This window comes from Orbilia oligospora, assembly GCF_000225545.1.
Source record: "Orbilia oligospora ATCC 24927 unplaced genomic scaffold scaffold00215, whole genome shotgun sequence".
Classification (NCBI taxonomy): Eukaryota; Fungi; Ascomycota; class Orbiliomycetes; order Orbiliales; family Orbiliaceae; genus Orbilia; species Orbilia oligospora.
In genome coordinates this window covers 26,951-42,783 of record NW_011645772.1, presented here as the reverse complement: position 1 = coordinate 42,783, position 15,833 = coordinate 26,951, and the positions used below count along the sequence as shown (strand labels likewise).

General features: G+C 45.6%; 5 protein-coding genes across 5 annotated transcripts; 1 reads left to right on the top strand and 4 right to left on the bottom strand.

The window, feature by feature from the left end:
• Positions 1–9: 9 nt before the first annotated feature.
• On the bottom strand, positions 10–774 carry AOL_s00215g11 (uncharacterized protein; the record flags this gene model as incomplete). The annotated part of the gene is made up of 3 exons (XM_011129213.1): positions 10–162; positions 252–562; positions 639–774. 3 exons carry the CDS (start codon positions 772–774, stop codon positions 10–12), a joined length of 600 nt encoding a protein of 199 aa, XP_011127515.1.
• Positions 775–2,568: 1,794 nt separating this feature from the next.
• Positions 2,569–4,224, bottom strand: AOL_s00215g10 (uncharacterized protein; the record flags this gene model as incomplete). Its single annotated transcript, XM_011129212.1, has 3 exons — positions 2,569–3,042; positions 3,109–3,969; positions 4,066–4,224. The coding sequence occupies 3 exons, from the start codon at positions 4,222–4,224 to the stop codon at positions 2,569–2,571; spliced, it is 1,494 nt and encodes a 497-aa protein (XP_011127514.1).
• A 1,108-nt stretch (positions 4,225–5,332) lies between these two features.
• Positions 5,333–5,776, top strand: AOL_s00215g9 (uncharacterized protein; the record flags this gene model as incomplete). The annotated part of the gene is made up of 1 exon (XM_011129211.1): positions 5,333–5,776. The coding sequence occupies one exon, from the start codon at positions 5,333–5,335 to the stop codon at positions 5,774–5,776; it is 444 nt and encodes a 147-aa protein (XP_011127513.1).
• Positions 5,777–6,276: 500 nt separating this feature from the next.
• AOL_s00215g8 (uncharacterized protein) lies at positions 6,277–8,515 on the bottom strand (the record flags this gene model as incomplete). The annotated part of the gene is made up of 5 exons (XM_011129210.1): positions 6,277–6,358; positions 6,432–6,540; positions 6,610–7,818; positions 7,884–8,190; positions 8,282–8,515. The coding sequence occupies 5 exons, from the start codon at positions 8,513–8,515 to the stop codon at positions 6,277–6,279; spliced, it is 1,941 nt and encodes a 646-aa protein (XP_011127512.1).
• Positions 8,516–11,087: 2,572 nt separating this feature from the next.
• On the bottom strand, positions 11,088–11,865 carry AOL_s00215g7 (uncharacterized protein; the record flags this gene model as incomplete). The annotated part of the gene is made up of 2 exons (XM_011129209.1): positions 11,088–11,702; positions 11,782–11,865. 2 exons carry the CDS (start codon positions 11,863–11,865, stop codon positions 11,088–11,090), a joined length of 699 nt encoding a protein of 232 aa, XP_011127511.1.
• Positions 11,866–15,833: the final 3,968 nt, after the last annotated feature.

Here is a 15,833-nt window from a genome sequence, read left to right as displayed (position 1 = left end):
TTATCACATTTACTCGGCTGGAGTATCTGCGACAAGGGCGTTTCTCTTCTCCTGTACACGGGCCTGTCTCCTTTCCCTGGCAGCCTTGGTCTTCGCACGCTTGGCATCCATCTCCTCCTTGATCTGGCGCTCACGAGCCTTCTCAGCCTTAGCCTTGTGGATCTATAGTTTCAATAAAATATTAGTCTCTTCCCCTTCAACAGAAATAGTTGTAAAATAAGTTTGGAGGGTGAATGGGGGAAAAAACGTACATGCTCAACGAGAGCACGCTTGTGCTTGAAGGTGTTACCCTTGCTCAAATGGTAGAGCTCGTGGTAAAGGTGCTTATCAATCTTTCCGGAGGCACGGTACTTGACGAGCAAGCGGCGGAGGACTCGGAGACGACGCATCCACAGAACCTGGCTAGGCATTCTGGCGTCTGCGGTACCCTTCCTCTTACCGAAACCCATATGTCTACCCTTGCGACGGGCATCGGCCAAAGCACGGGTTCGGCTGCGGGAGTGCATAGTCACTGGCTTCTTGATGATGAGGCCGTCGGCGACGAGCTTGCGGATGGTTTGACCTGGATATTACGTGCATGTTAGGATGCTGGCGGATTGAATTTCGAGGTAAGGTATTAAGATGGAAATTGGACGTACGAGAGTTGGCATTGCTGATTTCGCTCATCTCATTGGGGTCAAGCCAGATCTTGCGCTTACCGCAGCCCATAACGGACGCGGCGAGACGCTTCTGAGTCTTCAAATCAACCCTATATTGAAGAAAAAGAGATTCCATGTTAGACATATGTTCTCGAATTCTTCATCTAAAAAAAAGAGAAGCATTGTGAAGATGCTCCTGTTATTCCTCCTCCGCTGCCTTGTGATCCGGTCGTCTGGACATATGTTTTTCATCATATTGAAATATTTCCCCCTCTTCCAGCTGTATTTCGAGATTCCAGTATATTTGTAGTCGAACATTCAATCGAATAAGTAGTTGGTAGTCGTATACGCCATAGCGTTTCATCGGAAGTGCCTCTTCTGTCTTTCTCATAATCTTGCTTTTCTTTCTTTCTTTCTTTCTTTTACAGCTGACAATCCCACAGATGAATTCCTTCTCCAATCGTCCCAAACTCCCAGATCACCCAGCCAGTCGAAATGCAGGGGAAAAATGGAAATATGGAAGCTTACATTGTGTCTGTATATCGTTAGTAAACAAGTCGTGAGATTCCGTCAAGGAAGAGGTGGAGGAGGGAGGTTGATGTCGTCGGTGGTCGATGCTTGCTGATGGGGAGGAGGAGTTAAGGGAAACACAACAAATTCGAAGTGGGAAAAATGGTGGTAAGGGAGAACGACAACCACCACACAAATTACAAACAAGCAAACAGGTCTACAACGAGTAATAATGATTCATACTACGCCGATTCAAGTATATATCGCAACTAATAACTTCTAATTTCTAGGCTAAATCAGAGTTAGTTCGTACATTATCCAATCATTGGCCTCTTCAGCACACCAGGATTTGGCATTTTAGCTGGTTTGACGTCGATATTGCTGCTTTTGGAGTGGGCGATTTGGCCGATGGGACTGTCTTTTAGGGCATGCCAAGCACGTCCCCGAAGAGGCTATCTTCAAAACTGTCAAACAATAGTCACAAACAACACACCGTGTTGCTGACTGACAAACGACAACAAACAAACTATTGAACAACACCGAGCACTTTCATAGGTGAGCGTATGATCACCACGAAAGACTTCATCCTCTAAGCTACCACCTACTGGGTACTGTGCCAAAAAGAAGGAGTTTATTGATACCGTATTAATGCAGTTTTTTCGCTATGATACGGCATTACAATTTTCAATCCGGATTAGAACAGCACTAGAGGCGAATTTTTACTAATAATTCGTATTCGAGCTGTATTGGAAAGAAGCACCTATATGATACTACAAAATATTCCCATATCAATTCCATGTCAATTCAAATTTTCAGATTATACACAAAGATCCTCATAAGAAACAGTATTCCTCCCGATATCCTAATCCCACGTAACATAAAATATCCCACTTTTGTATTCCCTTCATTGCTGTTTCACTTCCCCCCAGAAAATGCAAAGAAATTCGTCCCATTGTCAATAAAAGAAAGCAATTCAGAAAGACAAAAAAACAGAAGCTCGCTCGTGCTAAACTCGCTATGCGCTAGGTAACAACAGCAGAAATGGACCAAAGGACAGAAGAATCAGAAAACCGGACAGCAAAACAGAAGAGACAAGAAAAAGACAAATAAAGCAAGTCGCTCAGATGGTCGCTAATATGGTCGGGTATCCTAAGATAATGATGATAATTTTTGATTCAAAGGGTGAACATGAACCGGCACCTCGAAGTAAACCCTCTTAATACGCATTCGATTTTGTCGTAGGAGATCTGAGAAATAAAAAGAAGAACAGGCTCAAAAGAAATCCAGAACCCCCCAGTCGTGATAAATAGAGTAAGAAGATTCGTAATTTAGGGGGTGGGTGGGGATCCCGCCACAATTAAACGCCTGGCACGGTTATCGACATGAACCTAGATATGTATGCATGTATACTATAGAAGTTTTAGATGGATCTGGTCTCGTTAATGGACCCATTAAAAGCTGTATTAGTTGGCAAAGCCCTCCTCACGAAGTGTGTCGGGTTCCTTGCATCAGGCATCTGAACTTGAATCAATGCCTGTAGAGGATGGTGCGCTAGGCACTTCGCAATCCCGTCCGAATTTCGGGGTAGATAGTGAGACAGACAGGATGTATGACAGTCCCAGTCCGCGTCATGGCAAGATCGGCAATGAAAATATGTCGTCGATGGAGCAATTTGCTCAGAACAAAGATCGCAGCGGGTGGTTACCGAAACAGGTGCTGGCTGAACAAGTTCGTGTGTGGTATGGAATCCCTGGCGGTGGGGAAATGATCCAAGACCAAATCGACGTAAGGTCTGAGCACTAGCGCTAAATGCTACGAGATCATGATTGCAGGATGCAGCGCTGTTGACACATTCGGGGCAGTACTTATATGTTCCAGTAGAGGTAGTACAAGTCTGCAGGGTCACGTTAGTACATTTTTGATATCCCGAAGAGAAGCAACGTAGCAGAGAAGTACCCACCGAACAAGACCAAAAGATCTCATTGCACATCTTCCTGCAAGTCTGTGTATCGCAAAATATCCCCTTCTCCATGACCCCATTATCTGTATTAAACTTTCTCGAGATCATCTCGTGGCGTCCTGGACAACGTTCTCCACGCGAGAAGCAACCATGGCACATATCGAAATCATCCTCCCGGCAAATATTGCAATGATAATGAACGTGTGATCCGATATGAGAATTGCCGCAGTGATCGCAATTGACCTGAGGTGTATCAACGACTACAGCGTGGGCTGGTGGCAGGGCAGTGGTAAGAAAGGTCGGACGACGAATAGCAGAAATCCCAGTCAAATGACTACCGCTTCCCGAGGAAGTCCCAGCATGGCCACTAATCGATGAAGAGGGCGTGGCGAACCCAGTCGTAGCTCTTGGTATCAGATCCCTCAGACTAGCGCTGATGGCTGCGTAGAACTGTTCCTCGTCTCCTTCGTTGTTGTCGTCAACCCAAGCATCCCACCAGCCTTCCCCAGCCCTGCGATTGGAAAGACTTGAAAGACTACGATTTCTGCTATCACCGGGTGATCGGTCTGTAATAATCCTGTCGCCAGGAGTATAAACCTTGGCCAACTTAGTGATTTCCTCCGGATCCCGAGCATGTTGAGGATTGTGTTTGATAAACATCTCGGTTATGGAAGCCAAGTGTGGTGAAGGCTTGATAGCCCGAACGGATTGTCGACATGTCGGACATCCCTTCGACACAGGGTAGGAACCACCTTGTTGATTTGAAGGAGCGGATGTGAACCATTCCTTAGCACAAGAACCACAATATGAGTGTAGACAGTCGAGCAGGGTGACGGGATGGTGGAATATGGATGTGCAGATCTATTTTTGGAATATTTGGGTACGTCACGTCAGATGAGCTCCAAACTTTTTTCTTAAAAATTTATATTTGTTGTTCCAGGGAGAATTGCTACTTACGGAACAAGTCAATTCCTTCTCGAGATCGGTGCTGATGGCATCACTCTTATCGGTTGGAGTTGGAGCTGGAACCGGCGGAGAAGGATTCCAGCGGAGAGGGTCCATGCGTCCATGGAAGCGTTTCTGCTGTTGAGTTTTAAGTTGTCTTGAAGGATCCATGATCCTAGCTGGATGGATCCGATGGGATCCTGCTTAAAGCGGTTTTGTAGCTTTTTTTATGTTTGTTTGTTGGTTGTAAAAAGAAGGAAAGAGAGAGGAGAGCTTGGAGGTGCACTTCTGCTCTGGTATCGACTTTCTGAGATCTGCTCTGGCTGGCTTGTGCTTTAAACAAACTAGCTAAGTAAGAAGTACTACTATTACTTGCTTCCTTCTTACTTACTTACTTAACTAGCTGGGATAGCTTGCTTGGTTGCTGGCCAGATATAGAAAGCAAGTCAGGAAAAACAGGCGAGACCTTACTGAAACCAAGATCTAGAGCGGGCAGGCGTCATGCAATGTCTAGTAGAAAGCAAGTGTGAGTGGATGATGTTGGACGAAAAGAGGTTAGTCTATGGTTGGATGGATGAAGATGTTGGATGGTTGTTTGATTGATTGATCGATGGATTGACTTGATTCGATTGATCGATTAGTGAAGAAGTAGAATAGGAAGTGAGGTGGAAGAGAAGAGAAGAAGAAGAAGAAGAGGAAGAAGAGTCGAGAGGATGTCGAAGTAGAAGTAGCAGAAGTTGTGCGAGGAAAAGAGAAGGTTCACCAGCCATACAAAGATATACAACCACTAACCACCTGACAGATATAAGGATAAAAATAAAATAAAAACAATTCTATTCAATTCAATTCAATTCAATCCTTTCTTTTCCCTCGAATCGAATCGGATCCATCAAATAAATACGTGGAGCCTGTCCTTTGCTTTGCCAGCCTCGAAGTTTCATCTGCCTGTTGTTTCACGCCGCATTGAGCTGCTGTCTTTGCCTGACTTTTTGCCTGCTTCTCACTCGTCCAATCGCCGTCTTCTGCCGCCTAGTCGCGACTTCCATAAAATATCCCTCTTCCCTCTTTTCCTGCCTCCAATTGCAACCTCCTATCTCCATCCATACAGCACCTCTGCTTTATATCATCCATCGTCCTTCTGAACACTCTCGCTCCCTTAGACCAACTAGCCAACCAATTAGTCCGTCGGTCACCCAGGAAAGACATTCAAAAAAATCAAGAATTCAATAAAGAGAGAAAGAGAGAAAGAGACAGAGACAAAGAAAGAAAGAAAGAAAAGATGTCCAACGAAGAACCCCTCACCCCTTCCCTCATGCTCAGTCGCATCCAATCTCGAATCGCCGACAACCTCTCCGGCACCTTCGGAACCCTCACTGGAACTGACTACATCCGCCTCATCGCTATAGTCGGCGGCTACCTTCTTCTCCGTCCTTACCTCGAAAAGCTCGGTGCCAAGTATCAAGAACGAGACCACGCTCGTGCCATCGATGAAAACGAACAAGACTCCATGGCTGCAACTGGTCAGAAGGCAAGGGTTATCGCCGGTGAAGGTTATGACCTAGACGAAGACGAAGACGAGAGTAGCGACGAGGAAGCTTGGGGTCGCAAAAAGAGACTACAGCAGAGGAAGGAGAGAGCAAGGAAGAAGAAGGAAATCGAAGACCGGATAAAGGCGGAGGAGGATGAAGAGGATAAGGAAATCCAGGAGTTCTTGCAGGATTAGTCAATTCCGGACATACGATTTAGTGACGACACTTCCAGAAGGGAGAGAAAAATTCGCAGACATATATAATATATCTCTAATGGTAATGGGCATTCGTTTCGGTGTACATATCTTTCATTCATTTTTGGCGAGCATCGCGGTATAAATTGGGTTCTACGATCAATCGAGTACGGTTTTCTGCGCAAGCTAGGAGGTAAAAATCACATTTTCATAAGGACGGTTCTAACGCATCTCCTTTTCTTTCTCTTTTCCTTTCCTTCTCTTTTTCTGTTTTTTTTTTTTTTTGCCAAGGTTCGATTCATAGAAGAGGTCTCGAGGAGTACGAGTATAGACACACTACGAAAAAAAAGCCTGCATACCACCATAGTACCATATTAAACATCTTCCGGGCACAATACAATCCACTTTAGCTTCCACCATGAACATTTCGCATCACGATGTCTCCAAAGGCTAGAAATTTAAGCTGAGCAGAAAAATCAACAGAGCTAGCTGTAGTCAAATTAGAGAGGGACAGCCATCAAACTACCAATGAAGGTGGTAATAAGACGGGTTCGCAGTCCGACGATATCCTCAGGTAGTAACCTATCGCCGAAAATATTAGCTCTAGCTCAACCTCAACAATATCTAAATCTAAAAAGGGGAAAAGAAAACTAACCAGATAGTAGCCCCCATCTTTCTTGCAATCGAAATACTGAGTTTAGCATTGAGGTAAGCGTCCTCGTCAGTTCGTCCTGGTGTTACGAGATCATAGTCCACATAGCTGCCTACACCAAAAAAGTTAGCAAAAAAGGCCCCCACTATTCACTCACGCAATCCACTTATGTAATACTCACTCTTCATTCCACTAAGCACATCCAACAAGAAAATACCCGACGCCAAATTCTGGTCCTTGAGACCCCGAATTTGCGTCTGCTTCCCCCCCTGTCTTGCCTTTGCATTTGCCCACTCAATCATATCCCTATCGGACAATTCCCTCTTACCAGCCTTTTGCGCTAATCCGCCCAGAGTGTTCAAGATGTCCCTCCTCATCAATTGCCAAACAAGTCCCAATGTCAACTTCTTCTGTCCATCTGTAATATCCGCACCCTGGATGCCAACAAGCGAAAATCCATTCTGCTGACCAAGCTGGACAGCATAGTTGGTATTCTCGACAGCCTTGAAGCGCTGGAGCTCGCCGCCCTGTGGACGCTTGTTGACGTGTCGCCAGCTGACGGAGCCTGGGATAACTTTGTCGTATGCCTGCATGATAATAGTACCGTCCGAGAGATCATCGAATAGCGAATTGATGGATGGGGTAACGTCGAGGGAGTTCAACCACAGTGTGAAGACACGAGCCTCACGCTCGCCCTCGGCATCGAAGTCATCGATATCGACCTTCTCGTCCTCAGTGAGGGGTTCGAGGCATGGATGGGTATTGAACAAGTGAGCGACAAAGGCCAAGTTAAGCTTCGAATTACCCGCAACTAACGACTTGGGGGTCAAGAACTTCCTGCAGTCGAGCTTGTCGGCATTCTGGAGAACCTCTTCAGCACGTTGGAGTAAATCGCGTGTCTGCAATGGGGCTCGAGAGCACAGATCCGGCGAAAGCTGATTCAACAAGACAGTGTAATTTTCACCATCCTTAACATCGCTCGAAAAGTTCGACACCCGTCTGTTCCAATTCGCGGCCTTAAGATGGTAGTTGAACCATCTCAACAAGATCTGCTCAGGAGGAAGTCTCAAGAACTGCTCGAGCGTCTCACCGTCCTCTAGTAATCTATACAGTTCCGGATGGAGTCTAATATCAATCTTGGACAAGAGACCGCGTCGGATAATCTGCCATATTAACCCGAGGATGAGATGCTCGCGCACTTCAATGATATCACCGGCGCCAATGTTGACGACGGAGCAGCCGATAGCCTTTGCGGAATTGATGACGATGTTATTGTTCTCGGTCATATGGAAAGCGTTGAGCGCCTTCTTATTCTTAGGACGATTAAGAACACGCTCGTCGATAGTGTCGGGAACGCTGTCGTTAATGAGTTTTGCGAGGACAAAGCCGTCTAATACCCGTATAAATCAGTATCAATCCACATACCCACCCCTATACTAAGAAGCTCGATCATACCTTTGCACTGGTCAAACATCTCGAAGGTATCAGTCGGGAACGGCAACCTGTCGCCGATATCCGCATCTCCCGCAAGAGCGGCATTGATATGGCGCGTAAATTCAGTCCGTTCATCCTCATTGATGGTATGTTGCGACGTTGACGTAGAACCTCCCATCCGGATCTGACCGGCTGGTGGCTTCTTGCCCGGCGAAGGTGGTAAAGGACCTCCAGCAGCCGAACTGGCGCGGCTCCTAACTACACCAGACGGGATAGCTGAAGGTAGTGCTGATGCCGGTGTATCTGCAAGTCGCAGTTTGGAAACAAGCTGTATTAAATGATACCCACAACGTCAGCCTGCTGATATTAGAAGCTCTGTAGAGCTACTAGTAATTCATGGTAAGTAATATATAACTCACGTCAACGAAATCGTCAAACTCGACTCTCCGCGAGCTATCCAATTCCACTTCCTTGAGAGCCTGTCGAACAACGTCGTATTGCTTCCTCTCCAAGTTCTGCACGGCTTTAATTGCTGTCGCTTCGTCCAAATAACCTTTGTCATCGGCATCCAGCTGGAGGAACTGGTTTTGCAGCTCCATGATGCCGCCCTGACCCAGCTGGGGGTACTTCTTGGCGAGCCTGATGGCGTTCATCTTGAAGTGGTTAACCTATCGAGAAAGGGCGTGCCCTACGGGTACTTGGTAGATTTTGTCTGTCAGGAAAAGATTGATGATTGTAGACGGTAGAAGGGGAGAGGGGTGGGGTGGAGTTGAGGGTAATAACGTTTGTTGGAAATCGCGGGGGCTTTTTGGGTGTTGCAATTGCTGTCCGGTCAGCTCAGCCACAAAGACGTTCGGAACGGCAGGGTGATGTCACGGCAGTTATGAGATGCCTTGAAATTTCGGTCACTTCTGTTCTGTTATAACTACCACAAGACAAAAGGGTCTTTGAAAGTGAAAATGAAAATAGCGATGTATATTATACTCGGAGTCGTGAAAGGTCTATATAATTATACCACTACAAATATTAAGAGCCTCATGGGTTTATATCATATTTTGTAGGCAGAAAGGCAACGTAAGGGTCGTCGTTTAAATGTTTTAGCCATTGTTTGCCTCTCATGGGATTGCGTATATCGTATATCTCCAGCTACTCTGCCTATTCGATTTCCCAAGACCTAGTTTCACTCTCAAGCTTGACGATATATCTTATATCAGCAAACAAAAGGATAAATTAGACTCAACCAATCGTCTTGTCCTTTATATCTATACCTATTTCCTCGAAAACGAAAGCTTGTCTCCCAAGATCATCAGTAACGTTCCTACAAGGCGCTAGTGCTACTATGCTGAGTGCATACGTAATTCCAAGTTATAGAGAGGCTCAGCTGGTGATACGTACCACCACTACCACCACCACTACTACAACCGTGGAAACTTGCCTCGGTCACGGAATCATATGCCCGCCTGAAGTTTGCCAGATCGTCCTAAGGATCCTGATTCAATCCGCCCTGGTTACTCAGGGTTTCACAGGGACAGCTGGCGAGTTGTGTAAGTATACTTAACTTCCTGATATCCACTTACATTCTGAAGTACACACATGAAAATGCAAGTCATGATCATTCGTGCAACGTATTAGGCGGGAAGAAGAGGAGTCCGACTGGACTAGAACAGCGGGGGGCTGCCTTAGCGCCGACTTCCCGTGCTAAAAAGCACAAGCTTCCAAGTTAGCATATGCTTTCGTGCATCTTCCCTCCCTCGTCCTGCAAATCGTAGCTTTACATTCCCGGTCGGCTGGGTTTTAGGAGCCGCACGGTTCTTTGCCACTTCGGATATAGATATATATAACTACCTAGGTACTTTGGTGGGCGGGGTCTGTGGTCTTGCAATATCAAAATGGCTAAGAAGGATGAAACGAAATGTTTCTGCAAGTGTGGTTAACGGTTGGGAAGGCTGACCCTCATCAATCCCGTTGACCTATGTTCTCGGTGTCGTATTTATCAATATTTAACTTCAATGTACAAATCGCGATACAAAGTACTAGTAGGTACTTAAGAACGTATATCTAGCTCTTTCAAGTATACATAGTAGTATTCGTAATCGTTGGATTTAATCTATACAGCTACCTAAACGATATTTAGAACATATCTACGACTCAAACGACCACATGTACAGTCTATCAGTGCAGCATGGAAATAAGTAAATATCTTGATATAAAATAGAGATAAACTGCCAAAAGAAGCTCAAATAACAGCGGGTACTCATAATCTCACAATTTGATCAAAGTCCAACTAATAACCGAACGTGGGGTTGAGACAATACATCGATATCAGTTTGATATCGTCGTATCTTCAAAATAGGAATCAAATAGAATAGGAAACTATGGGGAAGCCGAGAAGAATAGAGGGGTATGTCTGAGATAAACTTCAAAGGAAATAGCTGAACTCCAAAGAAAACAAAAAAAGGGAAAGAAAGTCGAAAGAGGAAAAGGCAAAGAAGAAAAAAAAGGGAAAAGGGAAGAAGGAGAGGAAGGGAATAAAGAAATAAATAGAAAATAAAAAAAGGATATGGGGGAAAGAATCAGCTACAAGTTTAGAGGACGCTGTATTCGTTGCAGTTACAATTTGAGAATTAGGTCTCGAGAACAGACGACCCAGTTAGAGGCCGTGTGTTTAGCCCAGTCAGAAAAAAAAATAATGGCTCAATTATAACAAAGTAGACTAAACCCGTAGAAAATTGTGGGAGTTCCCGTGTCGCAATCCTTCGAATAGGAAAAAAGGATTGGAACGCGGGAAAGAAGGGGGAAACGTTATAAAAGGGGTAGGTGGTGAAAGTGAAAGGAAAAAGAAGAAAAAAAAGAACAACAAAGAGGAAGTAGACGGGCGAAGAGGAAGGAAGGAGCTCGAATTCATAGAATAATGAATATATTTAGCTAAAGGGAAGAAATAAGGGGAAACGAATAAAGGAGACATTGTAAGCCGAAATAAACCGCGAGATAATCAAGATGCGCCGCGTGACAGATTTGTTGAGCTTCGTAGGTGTAAAGTTAGTCTGAATATCAAAGTCTAGTACATATCTTAATACTGGACTCATATCAAAATATAACATGAAAGTCTTTGGAGGGAAATTCGGAGTTAGGTCTGGGGAATTTTCCTATATCCATGTGAACCGCCTTGGTCCCCATGTCAGCTTGTCCATCGGTGCCTGGAACCCCTTTGTCCCTATGGGCCATTCACAGAATGCAGCACCTCTTCTTTGGGGGATATCGGTCTTTGTCGGCGTTCCTATCCCGGACAGGTGCATCGTCTCGGCGAGCATACGGTTTTCGGGAACTGCTTTGTCTTTGTTTCCTTAACAGCCTTACTACGTCGTAGAAGGCCTTCTCGACGTTGACACAATTTTTTGCTGATGCCTCAACGAATTGACATTCTAGCTCACGAGCTAGTTCCATTCCTTCTTGGTGTGATACCTCCCGTTCAGTGACCCTATCGCTTTTGTTTCCGACAAGCATAATGGGTATTGGCGATGTGGTATCGCGGCCGCCGGAAAGGACAGGGGAGCTAAGTGGGGAGCTTCCACCATATGCATTTGGGATCGAATCCTTTACTCGCTGAATCTGTTGATGAAATTTCTTTATTCTGGTGAACGAAGATCGCGATGAGATACTGTAAACCAGCAGAAAGCCTTCGCCGTCGCGTATCCATTGGTCCCGCAAAGCAGTGTATTCTTCTTGACCAGCAGTATCCAAAACTTCCAGCATGCACGACTGTTGGTCTATGACGACCTGCTTTCGGTAAGAGTCCTCGATAGTCGGATCATATGTTTCGACGAAATGATTTAAACATAGCTAAGATAGAATGAGAAAACTATGTTTAACTAATGATGTCACGAGTTCCGTTCGTCGATGGAGGAATCTGTCAACTTACCTGTATGGTTAATGCAGTCTTGCCGACACCACCATCTCCAAGCACCACCAGCTTGTACATCGTCATTCCCCCTTTCCCTGCCATTTTTTTTTTTTTTGGTTGATTTGGAGATTATATACCCGTTATGACGATTTGAGCGAAATACGGGGCAAAACAGGCCGAGGCGGAGAAACGGTGGGTGCGAATCCTCCGCTCGGACGCTACTGCCTAAGGAATTGGACTGTCTACAAAGATCAAGTCGGATAGGACTCGATACGCCGCTGATTGAGGAAAGAAAATCGAGAGCTTTCACAAATTTGGTTTCTTTTTCTTCTTCTCTTTTTTTCGCGTTTCGAGGGCCGGCTCAGGGGTGGTCGCTATAAGTTGGTGTATTGTATCAGAGAAACTGCGAAATCACTGAGGGTCACAGTGGTGGTTTAGTTGGAGTAATCGATTTCGCAAAGGCCAGAAGTACGAGAGCAAAGAAACCAAACTGCAGAAAAAACGAAGAAAAAACAGCGGCTTTAAAGGCAGGTGAGAATAATCAGGGTATAGGTCTTGGGTATACAGAAGAATGCCACGGTCGAGAGAATGCTCTTGGAGGAACGAAAGCCGGGCGGTCGTTATGTTCGGAGGCAGGCGTGCATTCGTTTAAACAACACCCCCCTTTGCAATGAAGATCCAGATGGAATCGAAGGTTGGATTAATTCGGTCTATCGATGGGATGGGCAGGTTGACCAGAATTAGATATGGATGATGGGGGAGAGTGGATGAATGATGGTGGTGATGGGTGGATGGATGGATGAAATGGGATGCAATGGCAATGGCGGTGGTGGCGGGAATTTGCGAAGGGAAAAATATTAATAACCAACCAACCAAACCAGCCTTTAGAAAGAAGAAGACGCTGCGGCCTGTCTGTCTGTCTGTCTGAAAGTACGGCAAACCCCAGTCTGAAATGTCATGTACGGCTCCACGCTATATAAATTGCTTTTGCTTCGGATAGACTTGAGTCCTCTTTTTTTTTTTTTTGTTGGAATCCCGAACAAGGGTAGCTGTTTTTATTTTCTGGGCTTCGAATTCGCTGATTTCCAATTAGGTCCTGATCTATATCTGTGCAACTCTCTTTCGACTCGATTTTCTGTTCGTCTGCCTGCTGTCGCTCCGCCGTTCCCCGGGCTGCGTTTTGGCAGGAGGCTGAGCTTGCTGCCGCTGCGGGAGGTGACCCAAAAGGAGGGAATCGCGATTTTGATGATTCAATAGGGCATGCAATGTACTTACATGTAAGTACGTATTGCACAAGACAGCACACCTTGCCTCTCTCTCTCCTCTCTATGTAATATACGCCGTCTCCACGAGCTCCAGCCTAAGTCTCAAGGCAAAGACAAAGAGGTTTCGGAGTAGGCGAGAGTCTCGGTGAGTGGGTATGTATTCAAGGTATCAAGGAAGTATTTCCTTCAGGGGAGCTGTCCTCTTTTGGCCGACCCGGTTTGCAGGTTTGATATTGGACGAGCGGACGACAGACAGAAGCACACAAGAGGTACTGGAGATTGCAAATGAAGGGATATGACAGACAGACAGACAGTATTCATATACGGAGTGCTCGATCGAACCCGAAAAGACAAGAGCTTGGAAAGAGGAGAAATGAAAATAGCCTTACCGATTTGACTCTAAACTGTTGGCCCACTTCCTTCTTCGTTTTCCCTCTATTTGAGTTTGTGAATGAAGTTACTGGCTAAGTCAGTAAATCAGTAAGTAAAAAAGTAAGTAGTATTACTTGCAAATCCCAAATCCCGCCAGGATCTTGCCGTATGGATGTATAAATGTGGGAAGGGAACAAAGCGACGGCTTCTTGTCAGAAAGGGATAGTTTTTCTCAGTGGTCAGTTAACTAGCCCGGGGGGTGCGGTTGAGACCTTGGAAAAAATAGAGACGGTTTAACTGGCGGGATAAACCACAGGCATGGACACAGCCAAACCCGAATCAACGGCAGCGGTATAATACTCTCTGGTGGGTTAAGGGGAGAAGCCTGCCATGTTGCCTGGCCTTGCAGTGACAAAGTGCAATAAAGGAGGTGGACCGCGACCTTTCCAAAGAGAGGTCAAAGTACCCGTGAGAATTTTTTGCCCTGCAGATAAGTCGTTAACGACTCCGGACCAGAATATCTCTTCTCTTTTCGAACCTGTCAAACCGACTTGCCCGCAGCTGAACCCGTTCGCAAAATCAAAACCATACTGCGCGCTACGGAAACATCTAAGCTAGGGCAGGTAGTCAAGCAGGCGCAGATGCTATCGGCGACGGCGACGGGTTCAAGAAACAGCTAGAACCATCCCGTCCATCCTAATCAGTTTCGGCTCATGCCTAGCAGTTTTTTTTTTTTCCCTCTTTCCCTTCATGGAAAAAAATTTTATACGTCGATACAGTGGGAGATTATTTTTGGCTACACGGTTTCAATACCGGAGCTACATAGCTCCCCCCAAGCACATGCACATATGTAGGCGAGACAAGCTGCATCTCAACCGATAAGTTACATGCATGCACGCAGATTGAAGTGTGTGCGCGTGCAGAGCTGATATTGATTGACGCTTGCTGCCAGCTGCCGCAAGGTTAGGAGGTGATTCGGTATACTTTCCACAGGATACATATATCACACCCACGAGGCATACTATAGGTATCACCACTCTGGTACTTGGAATCCCACGCCCACTGGAACCATACAGTCGGCACAATTGGAACAAGATGTTCCCTGAACTATGGGTGGACTGTGGACCACAACCGCATGACGACTAGTCAGAATTCGGCTTGGAGCGAAACCCACACCTCATTCTTGGATTTAGCGGGTGGAGTTCACAGGAAAGGGCGGGAAGGCAGGCGAAAGCTCACGCAGATACAAAACAAGTGGCACCGTTTGCTGTCTCTGTTAGGGAGACCTGAAGTAGAGCTTACGTAACTATCAGCGTCTCCAAGTAGACAGCGGATCTGTCTCCAGGATTCCGATGGCGAAATTATCGATCACGAAGAATTCGACTAGTTAGAACATTAGTATTTGACGGAATGGAAAAAGTAAAAAATATGGGTGACTCGGGATGTCCCTGCGGCCTATAGCTAGTACATACCTGCCCAACTTGGGAGTTAAATTTATAAAACATCTGGTTATATTGTGAGGTTCTCATTAGGTTATGCCACTCTCGAATCGAAGAATCAGAATTGCGTCGGTGTCAGCCTTAGGCCCAAACGTTACTAAGTGTCTCGATTCTACTCTAGATTCGGATCTAAACCCTAGTGCATTGATCGTATCTGCATATTCTGGCCGGCTCTTTGATCTAAAACCCCGCAGTTTAATACCTCAGCGTCTGGGGATTCCCTTTCGCAATTCCGAGCCTTCTAGCTCCACACTGAACAGCGTGTGATAGAACAATAAGGGCTATCATTGATACTAAGAGATCGGGGCAACTGTGCATCATTCCGGTTTGACTAAGTATCAATCGTGCGTAATTGTGAGTGTCCGAACGTTGGATTTGAAACTCCAACAACAGGCTAGTAGCGCCATGCCGCGCCGGCCAGAACTAAATCACGGAAAACAATTGTACAAACTTACTATAGTATAGTACTACCACCAAGGCTATAACCTAAATATATTTTTACCTTTCAGATGGCTATCTGTGTATGAGCCGCACCCCGCAGCTAATAGATCCGCAACATGGATATCGGATTTGGACCTTGAGCGTTAAAACGTAGGCCAACGGGCTAACGGTTGACCACCTGCAGGCCCATCGATTCGCTGCAGTTATTTATAGCTGTAAGTTAACTACTCAACAGCTAGAATCAATGAGCCGGACTTAGGGCTATAGCACCAAAATTAAGCTTTAGTTACCTAGGTAGTTGTATTTCATTCGCTTCTATGGACAATTGAAGCTAACGAAGTCGTTAAAATTCTTAGGTTTGCGCTTGCACGGTTGTCATAATACACCGCATATAACAGGTATATATAGCTGTTAGCTCTCGTAGCACCAAACGTACTACAGTACTATGGTAGGCATATGCTTAGCAATACACTGATCAAATCGATATCAACAT